This window comes from Falco punctatus (assembly GCF_963210335.1).
Source record: "Falco punctatus genome assembly, chromosome: 4".
NCBI classification, from domain to species: Eukaryota; Metazoa; Chordata; class Aves; order Falconiformes; family Falconidae; genus Falco; species Falco punctatus.
The window spans coordinates 77,969,914-77,985,430 of NC_137583.1; the positions used below are offsets into that span (position 1 = coordinate 77,969,914).

General features: G+C 38.4%; 1 protein-coding gene across 3 annotated transcripts in view; it reads right to left on the minus strand.

Annotated features, from left to right (window-relative positions):
* The window catches only part of SLC25A13 (solute carrier family 25 member 13), a 102,014-nt gene that overhangs the window by 34,269 nt on the left and 52,228 nt on the right, over window positions 1-15,517 (minus strand). For all 3 annotated transcript variants that reach the window (XM_080384598.1, XM_080384599.1, XM_080384597.1), the window contains 6 exons: window positions 9,798-9,944; window positions 8,071-8,209; window positions 7,121-7,214; window positions 6,865-6,949; window positions 4,596-4,680; window positions 3,983-4,141 (listed from right to left, as the gene is read on the minus strand). In XM_080384598.1, coding sequence (XP_080240724.1) covers window positions 3,983-4,141; window positions 4,596-4,680; window positions 6,865-6,949; window positions 7,121-7,214; window positions 8,071-8,209; window positions 9,798-9,944 — 709 coding nt within the window. The remainder of the gene's footprint in view (window positions 1-3,982; window positions 4,142-4,595; window positions 4,681-6,864; window positions 6,950-7,120; window positions 7,215-8,070; window positions 8,210-9,797; window positions 9,945-15,517) is intronic.

The following is a 15,517-nucleotide window of genomic DNA, read 5'->3' on the forward strand; positions in this document are numbered from 1 at the left end:
GTTTCATTTTGCAGATAGGCAGCCTGCTAGTACAGTACACAGTAAACATGTTATTCAACCCATTTTCATATATCCAAGGCTTTTTAGTAGCAATTACCATGCACCACTTCATATTTGACACACTGTGTAGCAGGACTCTATGGGAAGGTGAAGGTATATGGGAGAGAGAGCACTAAGAACTGTATTCCGTTTATGACATCATACAAGTTACTTTCTGAAACCAGTCTAAATACATTGTGAATATACGCGCAACAGCTCATCCAGCCCAGCTGTAGTGCTTGCATCTAGTAAAAAAAAAAGAATATCTTATTTGGCTGAAGTATTTTTTCAGACATCTAACACTGAAACTTCAGTTTTACACTGTGCAACAGATGTGATTTCCCTTTCATATTAGAAAAAAATGACTGACTGAAGGAGTTGTTGCTCAGTGTAGGTAAAATATTTGAAAAAATGTGGACATCTGATAGAAAGGTGGCAATGGAACATTGCCACATTTTTCTATTACAGGATTCACATGAGAAACTGGACAATTAATCACCAGTTGCCATTCAAGCACAGCTCCCTCAACTGGAAATGGAAATTTCCTGAATTTTGTGCTCTGACTTGGGTAGGAGTAGGCTTGTACTTCCTTTCTACAGAAACGGTACTTCACTGCATACTTCTGGAGGAAAGCTTCTGCCATGGTCTTGTATCATTAGCATGGGAATCCAGCAGTCATAATGAAGCTGGATGATGAATGAATGATTAAAATCTAAGATTAGATGGCATGTGGAGTCACTGCAGTGCTAGAAGCACCATCAGAAGAAATTAACAAGTTCCTTAACAGTTAATGATCACCGGTGACAGTGTCTTCCACAGCATTTCCTGTCTTTTTCGTCCTCTGGGAGAAGTGGCATTAACAGCATGGCTACTGAACATTTTCATGAACTACATTTTATCTCTGGTACTTAAATTTCTCATAAAATTTCTATCAAGTATAGGTGAAATTACTAGATGCATTGCCTAAGACTGTGAATTATTCTGTGACTCATCAGATGGACTTCTGATTAAAGTTATTATTAAGAAATGTAGGTGACCTCATCAGTTGGAAGAGATGTTGACAAATCACAGCTTCCAAAATGTTCATATATTTGCATATATATAAATATTGTGATTTTCTAAATACGTATTTCAGGTATAAATGTAGACACAACAGTAAATTATAGGTATATGAGATGTGTAGTCTTTTCAGCCACGCTGAGAAAGAGACAGATTAAAAATTTAGTTCAGATGTACACTCTTGAAAAAAAAAAGTATCTAACAACACAGCATTCAAATAAAGCATATTTTAAAGATTCTGCAGAGGTTTATATCATGTTTGGATTTGGTGGTTTGGTTTTTTTTTAATCAATGTATCTTCCCAGTGGAAAGACTGATTTCCTTAGAAACAAACCGATATTAAACAAAATTTAGTCGTCTCTTCATATCCACAAGATGGTGTAATTTATCCTTATCTGAAATGGTGGTTTAGAACATGGTGGGTTTGTCCTTTGAAAGTTTGGAATAAAATAACGATACAAAATAGAAAAACCAGTTCACAGGATGAAAATATGTGCCTTGTATCAAAAATATGTGAAATGGCTGAGTTCAGAGTAGGGCTTATAATTCCTGCTTGCTTTCTTGCAGTGTGTCGTGACAAAGGGACCACTGCTCCAAATGTTTCTACTGTATTTTTTAAAAGGCTTGTATCACTATTCAGCTAAGTGGCAGAACTCTACCAATGACTACTCCCTCCTCCAGTGGGGACAAACCCCCACATTTACTTAACTGTGAATACACCACAGTGTAAGAAAGAACACCAGTTACCCATGAGCAGCAAAAAGTAATGCGCTCTGTAGTTTGTCTTACCTAGTGTAGTATTTAAGCCCAGAACAAGATGATTCTCACTCTAAGTTTACTGCATTAAATTGGGTCAAGATACTAATCTATAAAAAGTTCCTTTCAAATTTTCTTGTCCTTTCAAGCTTAACTGGAAACCTTTATTCTGCACTCTATTGCTCAGCCTTCTCCCACATCACCTCCTTAGAAAGCAAGCAACAGCCCGAATTTGTAGAACTGCGCAGAGGAAGCTCCAGATTTTTAAGCAGCTTTCTCTATTTAACTCTTTTAAGAAGAGAAGTTAAATAAGGGTGCCCTTCAAACAGAGAATCTGCAGAAACATAGGTCTCAATTTGCCTCTGAAATGATGGTGTTCTTTGCCATCACGCGATTTCTACTATATAATCCAGAAATGAGATTATTGCCCAGGGCTTAGAAATTCAGCTCCACCAAACTGAGATTTCACTATTCCATACTCCTTGGAAGCCTGAAAAGTAGTAAAGGGGATGGGGAATGGGAGGATAAGCTATACTAACAAAGGTTCCTAGAGTTCCCCATATTTGCCAATGAAAAAATCGTTCCAAAAACAAGACAAGTAAATGGGAGTTAAGAGTAAGCATTTATGACATTTCTGAAGGGTTTTTTTCCAGGTGGAAAAAAAATCACTGTGCTTCAGAGTTTTGGTAAGACAGAAACACATAACAGTGGAATTATGCATATCTACTTTTTCAGGATCCTGGAAAAAGCAGTCATCCATTTGCAGGGAATACATTTTGTTCTTTAGCCAATAACTGGAACTTTTTATGATTCTGATTGCTCTAATTCTTACAAAATAGAAACCATGTCAATACTCTTCATTAAATTATTAGGCCTACTCAAAAAACTGCCTCAAACTCAGTCAATAATAACTGAGCGTTCCCATCTCCAATTGTGCTGAAATAATTACAAAGTCTGTATTTTGCAGAGGAGCTACTTAGCCAACCTCCAGTAACTTGGGTCATACGTTAGCATGCACATGTATCACACCACTTACTTTTAATGTTGTTTCACATGTTGTCTTACAAACTTACTTTTTTTCTGGTGCATATAGCTTTGCCAGATCAGAACGATATTTTACTGAAATCCTCCATTCTTTATTTCTGACTCAACTGCTTTTAGCAATTAATTTCTGTCATTACAATATTCTTATTTTCAAAAGTTAAAAGAAGTTTCTAAGCAAGCGGGCTAAAAATGAGATCACTAACAGAAGTTTCAAATCCTCCCCAATGAATATGCCAGAGGGGAATAAGAGATCTCAATAACTGGGATACCAGAAATATAATTTGCTTTACCTCTGTGACAGAGAAGAACTGTAGTCTCATGCAGTAGTTCATAATTCCTTATGAATACTTCTGCATTATCTGAACTTACAACATTGATGCCGTAACTGGGACAAGGACAAAATAAATCAAAAAAGCCACCATGTAACTGCAAGCACTTACCTAAGATACCCAAGGTGAGGATGATTTACATCCTGAATAGAGTAAATGAGCTTTTGGAGCTTTCCCCACTGACTACAAGGGGAGTTTGGAGCAGCTAACTTCGTCATTGTGTGTATTGGTTACGTATATAAAGCTAAGTGGGTTGAAACCCAGTTAATCTCTCTGGCTGACTTAACAGTGACAAGCCAAGAAGAGGTATACATAAGACTTGACGACTGTTCGCAATGATTAGTGAAGCACATGCAACTGGTTCAGAGAGACGCTTTTGTCACAAAAGATATCACAAAAAGAGATCTGGTTAATAACAAGGTACCGTATTTTCTCTATATTTCGATGTTTTTAAATAGAAAGAATATAGATAAGAAAGAACACTGAAACAAAAAAACTAAAAATGGATGATCTAACTTCTTACCAAACGGGGCAAAACATTCTTGGTGGTACTAAGGACTACTAAAGAAATTAAAACTTGACTAGCAGTGTATTTTTTCTGTAGGAAATTGCTATTGTTGCCCTATTGCTGACAAGGAAGGAAAGGACAGAGATGTCCTACAGAAATGTTCTCATTACAATGAGGTTTTAACTATCAAGAAGTTTGCATATATATTATCATTACTTATCATTACTACATACTAACTTAAACTTACCTCTATAGAGCCCAAAGAAACCTTCATAACGTAGCACTTTCTTGAAGCAATCAAAGCTGTTTTTATACATAAGTTCTCCCACGAAAGAGCCTGTAGAGCGCTGGTTTTGCATTCGAGTTTTTACCAAATCAATTGGGTAGACTGCAGTGGCTCCAACAGCTGCAAAATAAAAATCAAGCTATAAGAAAACAGGATTTTGCATTTGCAGTGTTTGACTGCCACTGTCATCTTCCACATTTACATCTCAAGTATCAGTTGACACCTTTTTCTCCAAGATATATTCTGGATACTTTAAAGTACCTCCCACAGTTTTAACCAAAAGCACTCCTGGCCCTACCTCGTTATTAATCTGATTCTTTTGAAACTGGTTTGGTGACAAATCAGATAGCAACACCACCTGCAAACTCCAATGGCTTGTAAATTCCAAAACTCTTTTAGACCAGATGACCCCTTCCTCTTCAATCTTATAGTCATCCCATCCCTTAGACACAGCTCCAAGGGAAGACAGAGAAGCCTTCCACACTTAAATGAAAGGCAGAAGGGGAAAAAGGGCAGAAGAAGAAAAAAACCCAAACAGAGAAGACGAATACTCTTTTGCTCAGCCATGACTAACCTCCAGCAACTGAACCAAGGGCAAACCTGTACGCTGATTCTGCAATCTGGATGAGTATAGGTCGAGACACATCGCCTGGAGCTTTCTGTCAAGGCAGGATTTAAAACAAAAGGAAAGAAAAATAATCAGAATATCGTATTTGAAAAGAATGTCTCACAATCAGACAAATATAAGTATACAGATACCTGGAAAAAAATCCCACAGTACACTGGAGATCTTGTTTTCCATTATTATTGCTTTTCCACTGATTTCTAAGTGCCATATAATGTAGCCTCTTCAGAGTGGAATAGCAAAGAAAAGAAAGACTGATACTACAACAAAATTATACAACTCCAAAATCAATGGTCTAAATGTGCATATGAGGACACACATATTGCATCTTAAGTCACTCATTGTCTACAGCTAAAAGCAAGTCCAGTTTGGAATTTCTTTCTACTGTTGCCAAAACCAGGTATACATATTACTTCTCAGGCCATCAAAACAAGTATACAATCATTGTTCATACATATTAGCTAAAGGAAAATAACGTTTCATAAAGGACCCCACAATTTCATTTTGCTCACCGTCTGTGACTGCTAGATTCAACCCAATAAAAAATAAATTTCAGAAGAGCTCCAGATGTCAAATTGCTATCTAATGAAAGAATTGGAAAAATAGAAGTTCTGCACGGGCGTTAAGTCTTCCATACTTACTATCGCTTTTTGTAATTTTTTTTAAGGATACTAAAAATAAAACAACAAAATAAAAACATGGATGTATTTTTTCCTGACAATGGGTTTAGGTTTTAGCTAATATTCCAAGGTAGGTAGAGCTGGCCTGAAAATAAATTGAAGGTATCAGTGTAGCTGAAAATCTTTTCAGTCTCAGCATCAAGCAGTTGACGTTAAAAAGGAACTGGATGGAAAAATAAAAAGGTAGGACACATATGCAGAAGAAATGGTAAGATTTAAACAGGTTCATATGTCCTAGCCTCATAAAATGGCATAAATCATACTAACAAAGACACTGGCCCCAAAGCTAAAATTGAAGAAGCTGCTACTTTCAGCACCACATCTTTGGCTACATTTTACTGCCACCTATTGTAACTGATGTTACTTGATATTCAGTCCAATGCAAATGCTTTTAACTCCTTTAAGGAGTCTTCTAGGAATAGATGAGCTTTTGGGAGCCAACTCATTTGAATTCAACCCAAGATAGTCAACATTTAGTCACTGCTCAAACAAACAGAAAACCGCCACCCTAGATACTGTCTTGGAGCAGTGGTGGGGGCGTTCACATGTAGGGGAGGGAGGAGAAGAAGAGAAGCAAAAGAGACACATGGGTACACAGACACACAGGCCTGGCTTACGGCCTGGTAGTCCTAAAAATGTAGCCTGCATCAACTCATTGTGGTCAAACTGGCGTCTCTGCACAGACCCAGAGCAGGAAAAAAAAAAACCCAACCAAAAACCCCTTGGTCTCACAAGACACAAAGTTAAGACTGCCTTAAAATAGACACAGAAAGAAACAGAAACAGAGAGCTAGTTTTAAGTCTATCTGTATAGAAACTTGGGTCAATGAAAACATAAGATATGCTAGAATAACATGAAAACTAAAAGATCAACAGCTTTGACATTTAAAAACCACTCCTCTTTCTTTTTGCCTCAAACACAACCAAACTTCATTCGCTGTTGTGCCATCGAAGTCAATATCCTTTAGTTTTTGGAAATGCAGAGAACATTAATGCTTTTACTGAAACTATGACGGTAGACTATCTATCATCTCTATTTCGAGACTCAGCAGAGCACAAGGCAAAGCAGAGAATATTCTGAAGCCAGGGACATGCATGTGTGTTCAGAACAAGGGCTGCCATTTTAATAGCCTATATGCTGAATTTGCCATCCATACTGGAAGCAGGAAGTCTTCTTTCCTCATTAAAAAGAACAGAGAGTAACAGAACCACAAAACATTAACACCTTAATTAGGTATACACCTAATATTTACTGGATGGCTGGATGACACTCACGTACATTTTATCTTTCCGAAGTAAATTACATTTAACCTGTCAAAATGCAGGCCAAGAGAAAGGGGCAAAGACAAGAGAGGGAGAAGACATGACAAGTTTTTAAATTGATGTTTTAAATTAACAAAATTCTAACAAGTTATTCCTCGCAGATTATTACAGAACACATGAGAGAAGCAACTTGGCTGACAACACAGGAGAAGTTTGGCTATCAATTTACCTGGCACTGGAAACAGGTAATAGCATCATACTGGCTTCTGTTCTTACCTGCCTCTGAGCCTCAGCCAGGTTGTAGGGCAGTGTCCCTTCCTCCAGAGGAGCAATTCTTTCAATATCAGCTAACGTCATGCGCCTGAAGAAATTAATTCGGCTTAGTGTTTGCTTAGAGATGGGCTTTCAGATCACAAGAAGTTACCTGCATGCGGCTACTACACTACACTTCCCTGTTCCCCAACACCACCTCCCACTCCTTCCAAGGAGAGGAGAGGAGAGGAAAGGAGAGGACAGATAATTCTCCACTTACCCCCGTGGCTCATATAGATCTGCTAACTGAAACAAGATGTCAACTTCCATGGGTGTAACCTGACCAAATTTCTGAGCTGCCAGAACAAACTCCTCTGCAACAGAATAAGAATATAGAAAAAAAAAACAAAAACAAAAAAACAACCAAACAACAAATCAAACCAGAACAAATAATCCAGAGCACCCCAGAGTTGTTTTATATTTTAGTGTTAAGTAGAAGATGCTGGTGGGGGAGGGAGAAGGGAATAAAAGTGACCCACCACAAAAGTGCTCCTGCCACTACATAAATGTATGTTTTAAATGGTCTACACTTCATGCAAATAAGTACAACACTCTGGTCTGAAAGCTTAGCACTATCAGCAGGATTTAGGATATTTGACATACGGAATCAATCAGTTGCAGGTCAGAGGGAAAAAAAATTTAAAAAAAGCAAACAGAAAAACCAAACCAGGAGTCAAGAGATGTGGAACTTTTCAGGCATAGTCCCAGTAGGCCACATTAATGAAACTTTGGCATTGCACGGGGTATTATCTATAAAAGTGGTTAGATATAGCAGATAACATCTTGTTCCAAGCTTGTAGATCAGCTTACTGTGCCGCCAATACAAGTTTATGGAATTCTTCAACTACCCTTGAAGGTCACTTTAATAGGCTGCCAATTTGGCAGGAGTCCTAGGAAGTTTTTTAAACTTTTAAATATCTTTACATGCTTTCTTCACCCTGCCCCCACTGCCAGTTTACTAGGACCTTTTTCTGATTGAAACAAAATGAAAAACCTGGAGGGCGGACTCCAAAAGCAGTGTACAAAACTGAGTGGTGCACCAAGGAATGCTAACGAGGCTGGCTTTCTCCCCCTCCCATAGATTTAAAAGTATACAGATGAGGTCGTTCCCTCCACCCACCCCAACCAAATGCTCAAGGATACTTCCAGACTGCAATCATTTTTACCAACCCTTAGTGACTTCCACATCTTTTCTATTTCCAGCCAGAGTACTGTAGATCTTTCTAATGAGCTCCATGTTGTTAAGGAGAGAATTAAATCCATTAAAATAGGAAAAGCTGACCTGATGGGAAGTGGTACCTCCAGCAGCCTAGAGTAGAGACAGTAAAAGAAGAAAAGAGAAAGGAGACTGTTACAGACTAAGAAAAATCTGGAAATAAAGGTTTTCAAACAATGTTATTTTGCAAGAGCAACAGTAGCACTTGCTCTTTAAAAGGCTTGCTTTAAAAAAAAAACAAAAAACAACACCCTGCAAAATAAAGAAAACTATGGAAGATTCTTATGTTACTGAAACTAATCATAACCAGAATGTAAAACTCTCCCCACCCTACAAACCTAAACAAATACATATGCAGGATTATAACAACATAACCAGTAGTAATTTACAAAGTTCAAGTTTCAGTACTGCTTCAGTTGGAAATGTTTCATAAGCTGGCTTATTTCTAGTAATGAGGAAATCTACTTCTACATGTAAAGTATATTACTATACAGAAAATTTTAACAAAATCAAAACGCATTCTGGAAAAGGTCAACTGAAATATGAAATTCACAGGCACTTCAAGTCATGGAAAACCAGCAGTAAGCTCTCAGGCTTCTATCAGGCAGTCAAACAAAATGGGAACAATGAGGTTCAAACAGTTATTCATACTCAAATGTGAACTGAGCCTGAAGTTTTATTTTAAAGCGGTGCTGGGGCTGCACATAGAAAAACTATTGGACCAATTCCCTATTTAAAGTATATGATTCTTGATGAAGCAAATTTCTGAAAACAATACATAAGCTTACCAAAATTTAATTGACCTTGAAGGAGAATCAAAAATCTTATGTTTTGTGAGAGTATATGACCCAAGAAAGCTGACAAGACTGGGGAGAAAATCAACAAAGAAAGTATCAGATCTCGTTGTCAGTCCCCAAGTCTTGTGGCTATGCTTTTTGCTCTATGCTTCTTCCAATATTCTGTCCAGGGTATGCAGTTCTCATCACTTCACACATCTCCCTGGAATCCTCCCTTGCAAATCAAAGCACAACAGATTTCTTTAAACCTGGATACGGCCAGACTTTGGATTACTTGGAAAGTGCTGCTACAAGTTCCCAAGATTAGAAACTGTGGTGAAAACCAAATGTACCTTTGTTTTTTCTTCAGTGAAACTGCAGAATTGTAATATTTAATTTGGTTTAGGTACTTCAAGCTGAAAAAAAGCATACACTCAAGTGTAACAACTATCAGTTAATATATAGTGAATGTCCTTGGCTGACGTTCCAGTTCATACACTGTCCCATGTTCTTGGAGATGACACTTGGGAGCTTTGAATTGACATTACAAAGCAAGTCCTTTGAGGATGACTTCCTAAATGGGATGTAGAGGCATTCTAACATATTTGACACAGTCTACTGTGATGGAGTGACTGGAAATAGTCAGGCAAACTCTACATTTGTAGGCCATTACCTGCTTAGTCCACCTACCTGCTTAGTCTTTTATATCATATGATGAGGAACATTGAGGATACGTATTCTGCAATGAGGGTTAACTTTTATATGTGTAGATAATAACCACTAAACATAAAAACATGCATCCGTAAGCTGGACTACATGCCACGTATCATGGTCAAGGTACATAAAAAAGGAATCCCACATTTGTATCTCAGGTCTTTGCCAGTTAGGATACCAGAACTACTCACAGCTACTAGACATTCTTCTACAAATGGTGTCAGCATGTGTGGCCGGATAGTGACCATAATGTCCCTGAAGTCCATAGCAGTGACTCTTCCAGCCTGAGCATTGTCTCGCTGCACAAAAGCTTGTTTTGCATGTTCTAACTGTATCTCCTGAAAACATATGGGGGAAAAAACCCAAAAGTTAAGTTCAAAATCATCACCTTAATAGATTTTATATAACTTAATTCTACAAGATACCTCACACTTAACAAAACACAATTATACGTAATCTAAGTTTAACTGGATATTGTATGTGTAACTTTCAGCCTTTTCTACCAGTGGCATAAATGGTCTCCATCATTGAGCCCAGTATCTACGACAACCATCATGATTTCTTTGCTGTCTGGACATTAGGTCACACAATTCATTTAATTGAAAAATGAGGACATGTATCAACACACCAGTGCAGGTAATCTCCCACTCATGAACACTAAAGTGTCCCATGATGTGCATTAGCCATTTTGTTACGTGTGTCACAGCAGGTCAAAATACTTTCTGTAAAAGTATTCACGACTTCTTGAACAAGGACAATACAAGGATCAGAGATTTCCATGTAGACACCCACTAATCTTGAAAGCATCCCCTCAAAAAGCATCCTCATTTAAAACAAAGTTATTTATCTGCAAAAGACACCAGCAGTTTAACATAGAATTTCTTGTATCATGACTGATGAAAGCTAGTTCTCAATATTTCAGCACTAGTAACAGGCAGAGATCAATCACAAGTGTTATCTGATGCAACCACCTGATAATCTCATTTTGTGATTCAAATGTACCCCTGAGAGGACAAAAAAGGCATTTGATTTCCCAAAACTATCTTTTCCTACTGTGACCCACACCCTTTTTTCACAAATTACTGTTAGACTACTCTCTTATTTTTTAATTTTTCATTTAAAAGGAAAAATCCTGCACGGATAGTAACTTGGTAATACATATGAATTTTTTGTTCAGTTCTACAGGTTTGCCAAAACCAGAAATATCTTTTGGTGATGCAGTTAAGACTTCCCAATCTGTATTTCTTTGCTGAATGGAGGAAAACAAATCGTTGCCATGTCCTCCCTTTAAATTTTCATAAAAGGCTTTTAAAAACTTCTTCACTGGAAATACAGTGCTTAGTCCGAATACATATTCAAACTCAGTTATTCAGAAAATGGAATCAGAGCAAAAGTATGTCAGCAATACTAAGCAAGTCTTGCAGTGGACCATGATGCTATCCTATTATTTCTATTACATTTGCAAACATATGCTTTAAAAGTCATATTAAGCCAAGAATCACCAGCACACTGTATTCATGGTGATTATGATCTCCTGTAAGTTGGTATTTATCTCACAGCAGCATCCAAGGGAACAGAGAGTGAAGGGCGAAAGGCAAATTCAGCCAGTGTGGGATCAGACCTGCTGGCAGCACAGCCGCCATCCCTCCTTCTGCTCATTCAGCTCACGCCGACCACCGATGCACGCTGCCACTCAAACCATGCTTGTCTTTTCATTTCAGCCTCCTGACCTCTACAATTTTAGCCCTAATTTCTAATTAAACCATTGTACCCTGACCCAAAAGGTATGATGAAAAGTTCCCAATATATTAGGCAGAAGGAGGAAAGGGGCAGGGGGGTAAAGGACTGATCGATCCATGTTTCAACACTGCATTTCACTCACAGAATTATTCAGAAATTTCTGCTTTTGATGAGAAATGCTTGTGGGGGTTATAATTTGAAGTATTACAATTTCAGTTCTGTCACGTTTCCCTTACATTACAGCCCCTTATGTGGAGGTGTTACCATTCAGCAATAATATTCACTCTGGCTGGATGCAGCCATGTAAGTCCTTGCTTCACCCCAATTGTGACTATAATTTCAACAGAAATTTGAAAGCAAGCAATTTTGGGAGGCTTATGGTGGGAGGTGCACAAAAACAAAAAAAACTTTGTCAGCTTGAGGCAGGCAGCTACTCAGGAGGCAGAGAGCTCTGAAGAGGAGTTAGGTATAATAAGTCTTGTATGCCTAAATACTCACCACCTGGCAGGTGGAAACATATGAACAAACAAACAAAATATTTGTCATTAAGTGGCAGTATCACCAAAGAAAAAAAAATCATTTAGCAGAAGGATTAAATGAGAATGTAATGTTGCTGAATGTGAATGTTGCTGTTTTCTTCTCTCATTTGATTTGTTTTAACCACTGAAGCTGCTGGCAGTGTTGTGCTGGCAGAATCCGGCACTAAAATGCAGTAAAAAACCTGATCACCACCTGCAGAAGTCCAATGTGTCACCATCTGTGAACACCCATCAGCAAGTTTGGAGGTACGCACACCATCGGTGGGACCCTGGCTGACAGCGATGTCTCAGCCACAGAAAAAAGCAGGGTTCATGTTCCAAAAAGATTAAGTGCATGTTTCTTGTCATCACCCAGCTAACTGCAAAAAGTCTGTTAGTACTACAGTTGAGTTCAAGCCAAAACACCCCATCCTCTCTTGCTCACGTGACTCGTTCAATCCTTTTGGTACGTGTGGAAACCACTACAGAGAATTTATCCCACTTGATTAAACACGGTCAAGGACTCGGTGCTGTCATTTGCCTATGTTCTTGTGAGCTAGGAAAGAGCTGCTTAGCTGTTGATAAGACAGCAAGACAAAGCTGAATAGGATGATGTCAGTCTTTGGGAGTTCCCCATTTGCACCTCCTCCTTAGTTCAGAAATGAAATGGTTTAAGTATACTGCAAATAGATAGAGAAGATTCGTCCCACCTTCTCAGAAAGGTAGGGTCTTTTCAGGCTATGGTTATTTTGAGCTGTGCTACACATTTTCCAGTTGCACCAAGCAGAAAAAGGCACAGAGACCTTCAGCCATGTGACGTTCTCAAAAACCTGACCACGGCAGCAACACAGCATGTAAGAACATGCAGACCATTACATGGTAACACAGTCTCAAAACTAAATTTTACCTATAAAACCTGTCACAAAAAAACCCAGACAGATGTGACTTCTCTAATCACTGTACCCTGCATAACAACATAATAAACTCAAAGTGTTTAACTCAAAAGAAAGGCTATCTATTCCCTCAGTCTCCAAGCCTTAAAGTTGAGACATCTCACAGCGTGACTATGTTTCAAAATGAGGCTCAGTAGCTACTAACAGTTTATCAGGGAAATCTTTATGAGATGTTTGTAACATCATCTATGCTGTGTATACACAGCTAGTATTAAAAATACCACCTTAAACTGAAAACTAATAAAGCAAAGTCATGGTGTTCAGAGATGCTATCTGATTTGCAGTAATTTTTATTGTTTCACCTATTTCAGTCCAGTATTGTTTACCTAGACAGACTGTTTAAAGAAATACAATCCCCACTGCTTTGCAATACAAATTACACATCCTAAAGTACCTTCTCTGACTAGACTTTCTGTAAACTTGGATATACTTCGAAAACAAGTTTCTCCCTTGATGCTGAAATTCTAGAATTGCCCCAGGTAGTGTAAGACTTTGTGAAAAATTAATTTGCACATCATGGCAGGCACACTGGCACCAGAATTTTCATTAAATTGTTTCCTATCTAGAGATTTTTCTCAGCTTTCACTTACAGCTCATTAAAAGCTTCTTTAGTTTCCACTTAGATAGAAATTTATGTTGGGGTTCCATCCCAATGGGTCTACAAGTCATCAGATACAGCACAATCCTTTCCACTGGAGTAGATCCCGAGGTTCAATTATGAAGAGTACTACTTCATCAACTAATATGCTGGTCACAAGTAAATTCCCAGACAGTGTGGAAATGGATTTACCAGGCCCACACATAAACATGTTAAAATTCATCCTGCAGAATAGGTTGTATGTGCTGAGAAAGGGGCCAATGTTGCTCTTCATGAAGCAAGACTCGCCACTGAAAAGATGATGGAACATGACCATATCCAAACAGATACAGATGTGACAGGTATATAGTGGAGATACATGAGCTGCTTGTAAGCTAGCAAAATGAGAAGCAGGGTAAACCAAGACACCTTGAGCTCTGGGTTTATGCAAATAGATTGCTAACTTTATTCGAGCCAAGCAGTTTGGATGCTATACTTCTGGGTATCTCTGTCACTATAGATAAAAAAGTGTTGGCAGGATATAAATATTCAGACTCCCATCTAAACTCTTCTTATTTAAAGCCAGAAGAGATCCATCTTGCACATGGATAAAATATACTAATGTTATTTTCCACATACCTTCAGCTTTGCCAGAAGTGATGATTAGCCCAAATGCTGTGACAGATAATGAATATGTAACAACTTTGTGTGGCATAATAGGACCCAACGTAAATGAATTTGAATCTAGCTGGATTATTTCATTAAAAGTTGCAAGTTGCATTGTACTTACAAAGCAGTACCTGAAGCAACTTAGAACACCATCTGGTCCATGTTAAGTACAATGTAAAGAGCATTCACACATCAGGAATGCAGAAAGGTAATTTGGTATCCACTGTGGTCTCCTGCTGTCTAAGGTCCAAGGTCTAGACATCCTACCAAGAAGACTGACTCACGCACAGGCAGAATGTCAGTTGTCAGAGCACCAAAGGTTTCAGAGCTTAAAGGAAGACTTCTATGCCAGTGAACATTAACTCTCCAATCTGTGTTAAGAGTCATTACTGTACCCAAACTTCAGTATCTGTAACACAATGCTGCAAGGCAAGAGTCAGCAGGGAAACTTATGTGTTGCAAAGATTTACAGCTCTAGACAGTGGGTAAACAGATGTACCCAATTATGCTGGCTGACTGAGCGTCCTAACAGACTGTACCCGATAGCAGACAATTAATTTATTTGAAAGTTCTTGCTGCCTGCACCAATGCTGAGAGCATCTTTATTAGCAGCCTTAGAACTTTTCCTGAACACAGAATCGTCATCCTTATTTCTCCAGGTTTATGCTCTTCCTCCCTCTTTCTGTCCTGTATGGATCATCACCAAAAGGGCTGTCTGCCTCATGAGGACCACTGACATGTTCCAACACAACCTTTTACTCTGCTACTTTTTCCTCTGTCAACCTTTACACTGCAACTAGCTAATATTCACTTTTGCAGTAGAGCCAGGTTAAAAAAAAAAAATAGGAAGAAAGAAAAAGAGGCAGGGACAAGACACACCAAAACCAAATACAACTTTCCTGAGAATATGATCACATCCAAGAAAAGTAATTTCAGACAAGGAAAAAGGAACACCCCTCCACAGGAGAAAGCTTAGCAGTTAGGACTCATCTCCGAAGTCAGAGAACTCCTGCCTCAGCTCTTGCTTTTCCTAATTCAAAGAACAAACACAGAAGAACACAAAGACACAAAGGAAGAACTCAAATTCTCCAAATACCCAGCCATGAGGTTACAGGCTGGTTTAGCTCTGTGGCTTTAACCTCTCTCACCATCCCCACACTTTTGGTGTTTTTTTTAAATTGGCAAAAAAATGTCCTTTTTTCATTTTGGGGTTTTCTTCAGATCTCTAAACAGATTCATGAGGCAAACGGGTCTAGTACTCTGTTATGACTGTGATTTTAATCCATACATCCTGGGATACATATACAGGGACTATTCTGTAGCTGTAAGGCGGTAACACCAGAATATGTAGCCAGAGGCACTTTCCTAATCAAGTAACATATTTGCTTTTTTATCTAAAAGAGGTTCTAGTACACTATTCTGTCACAAAACTGGTCTATGTCTCAGCTACTGAG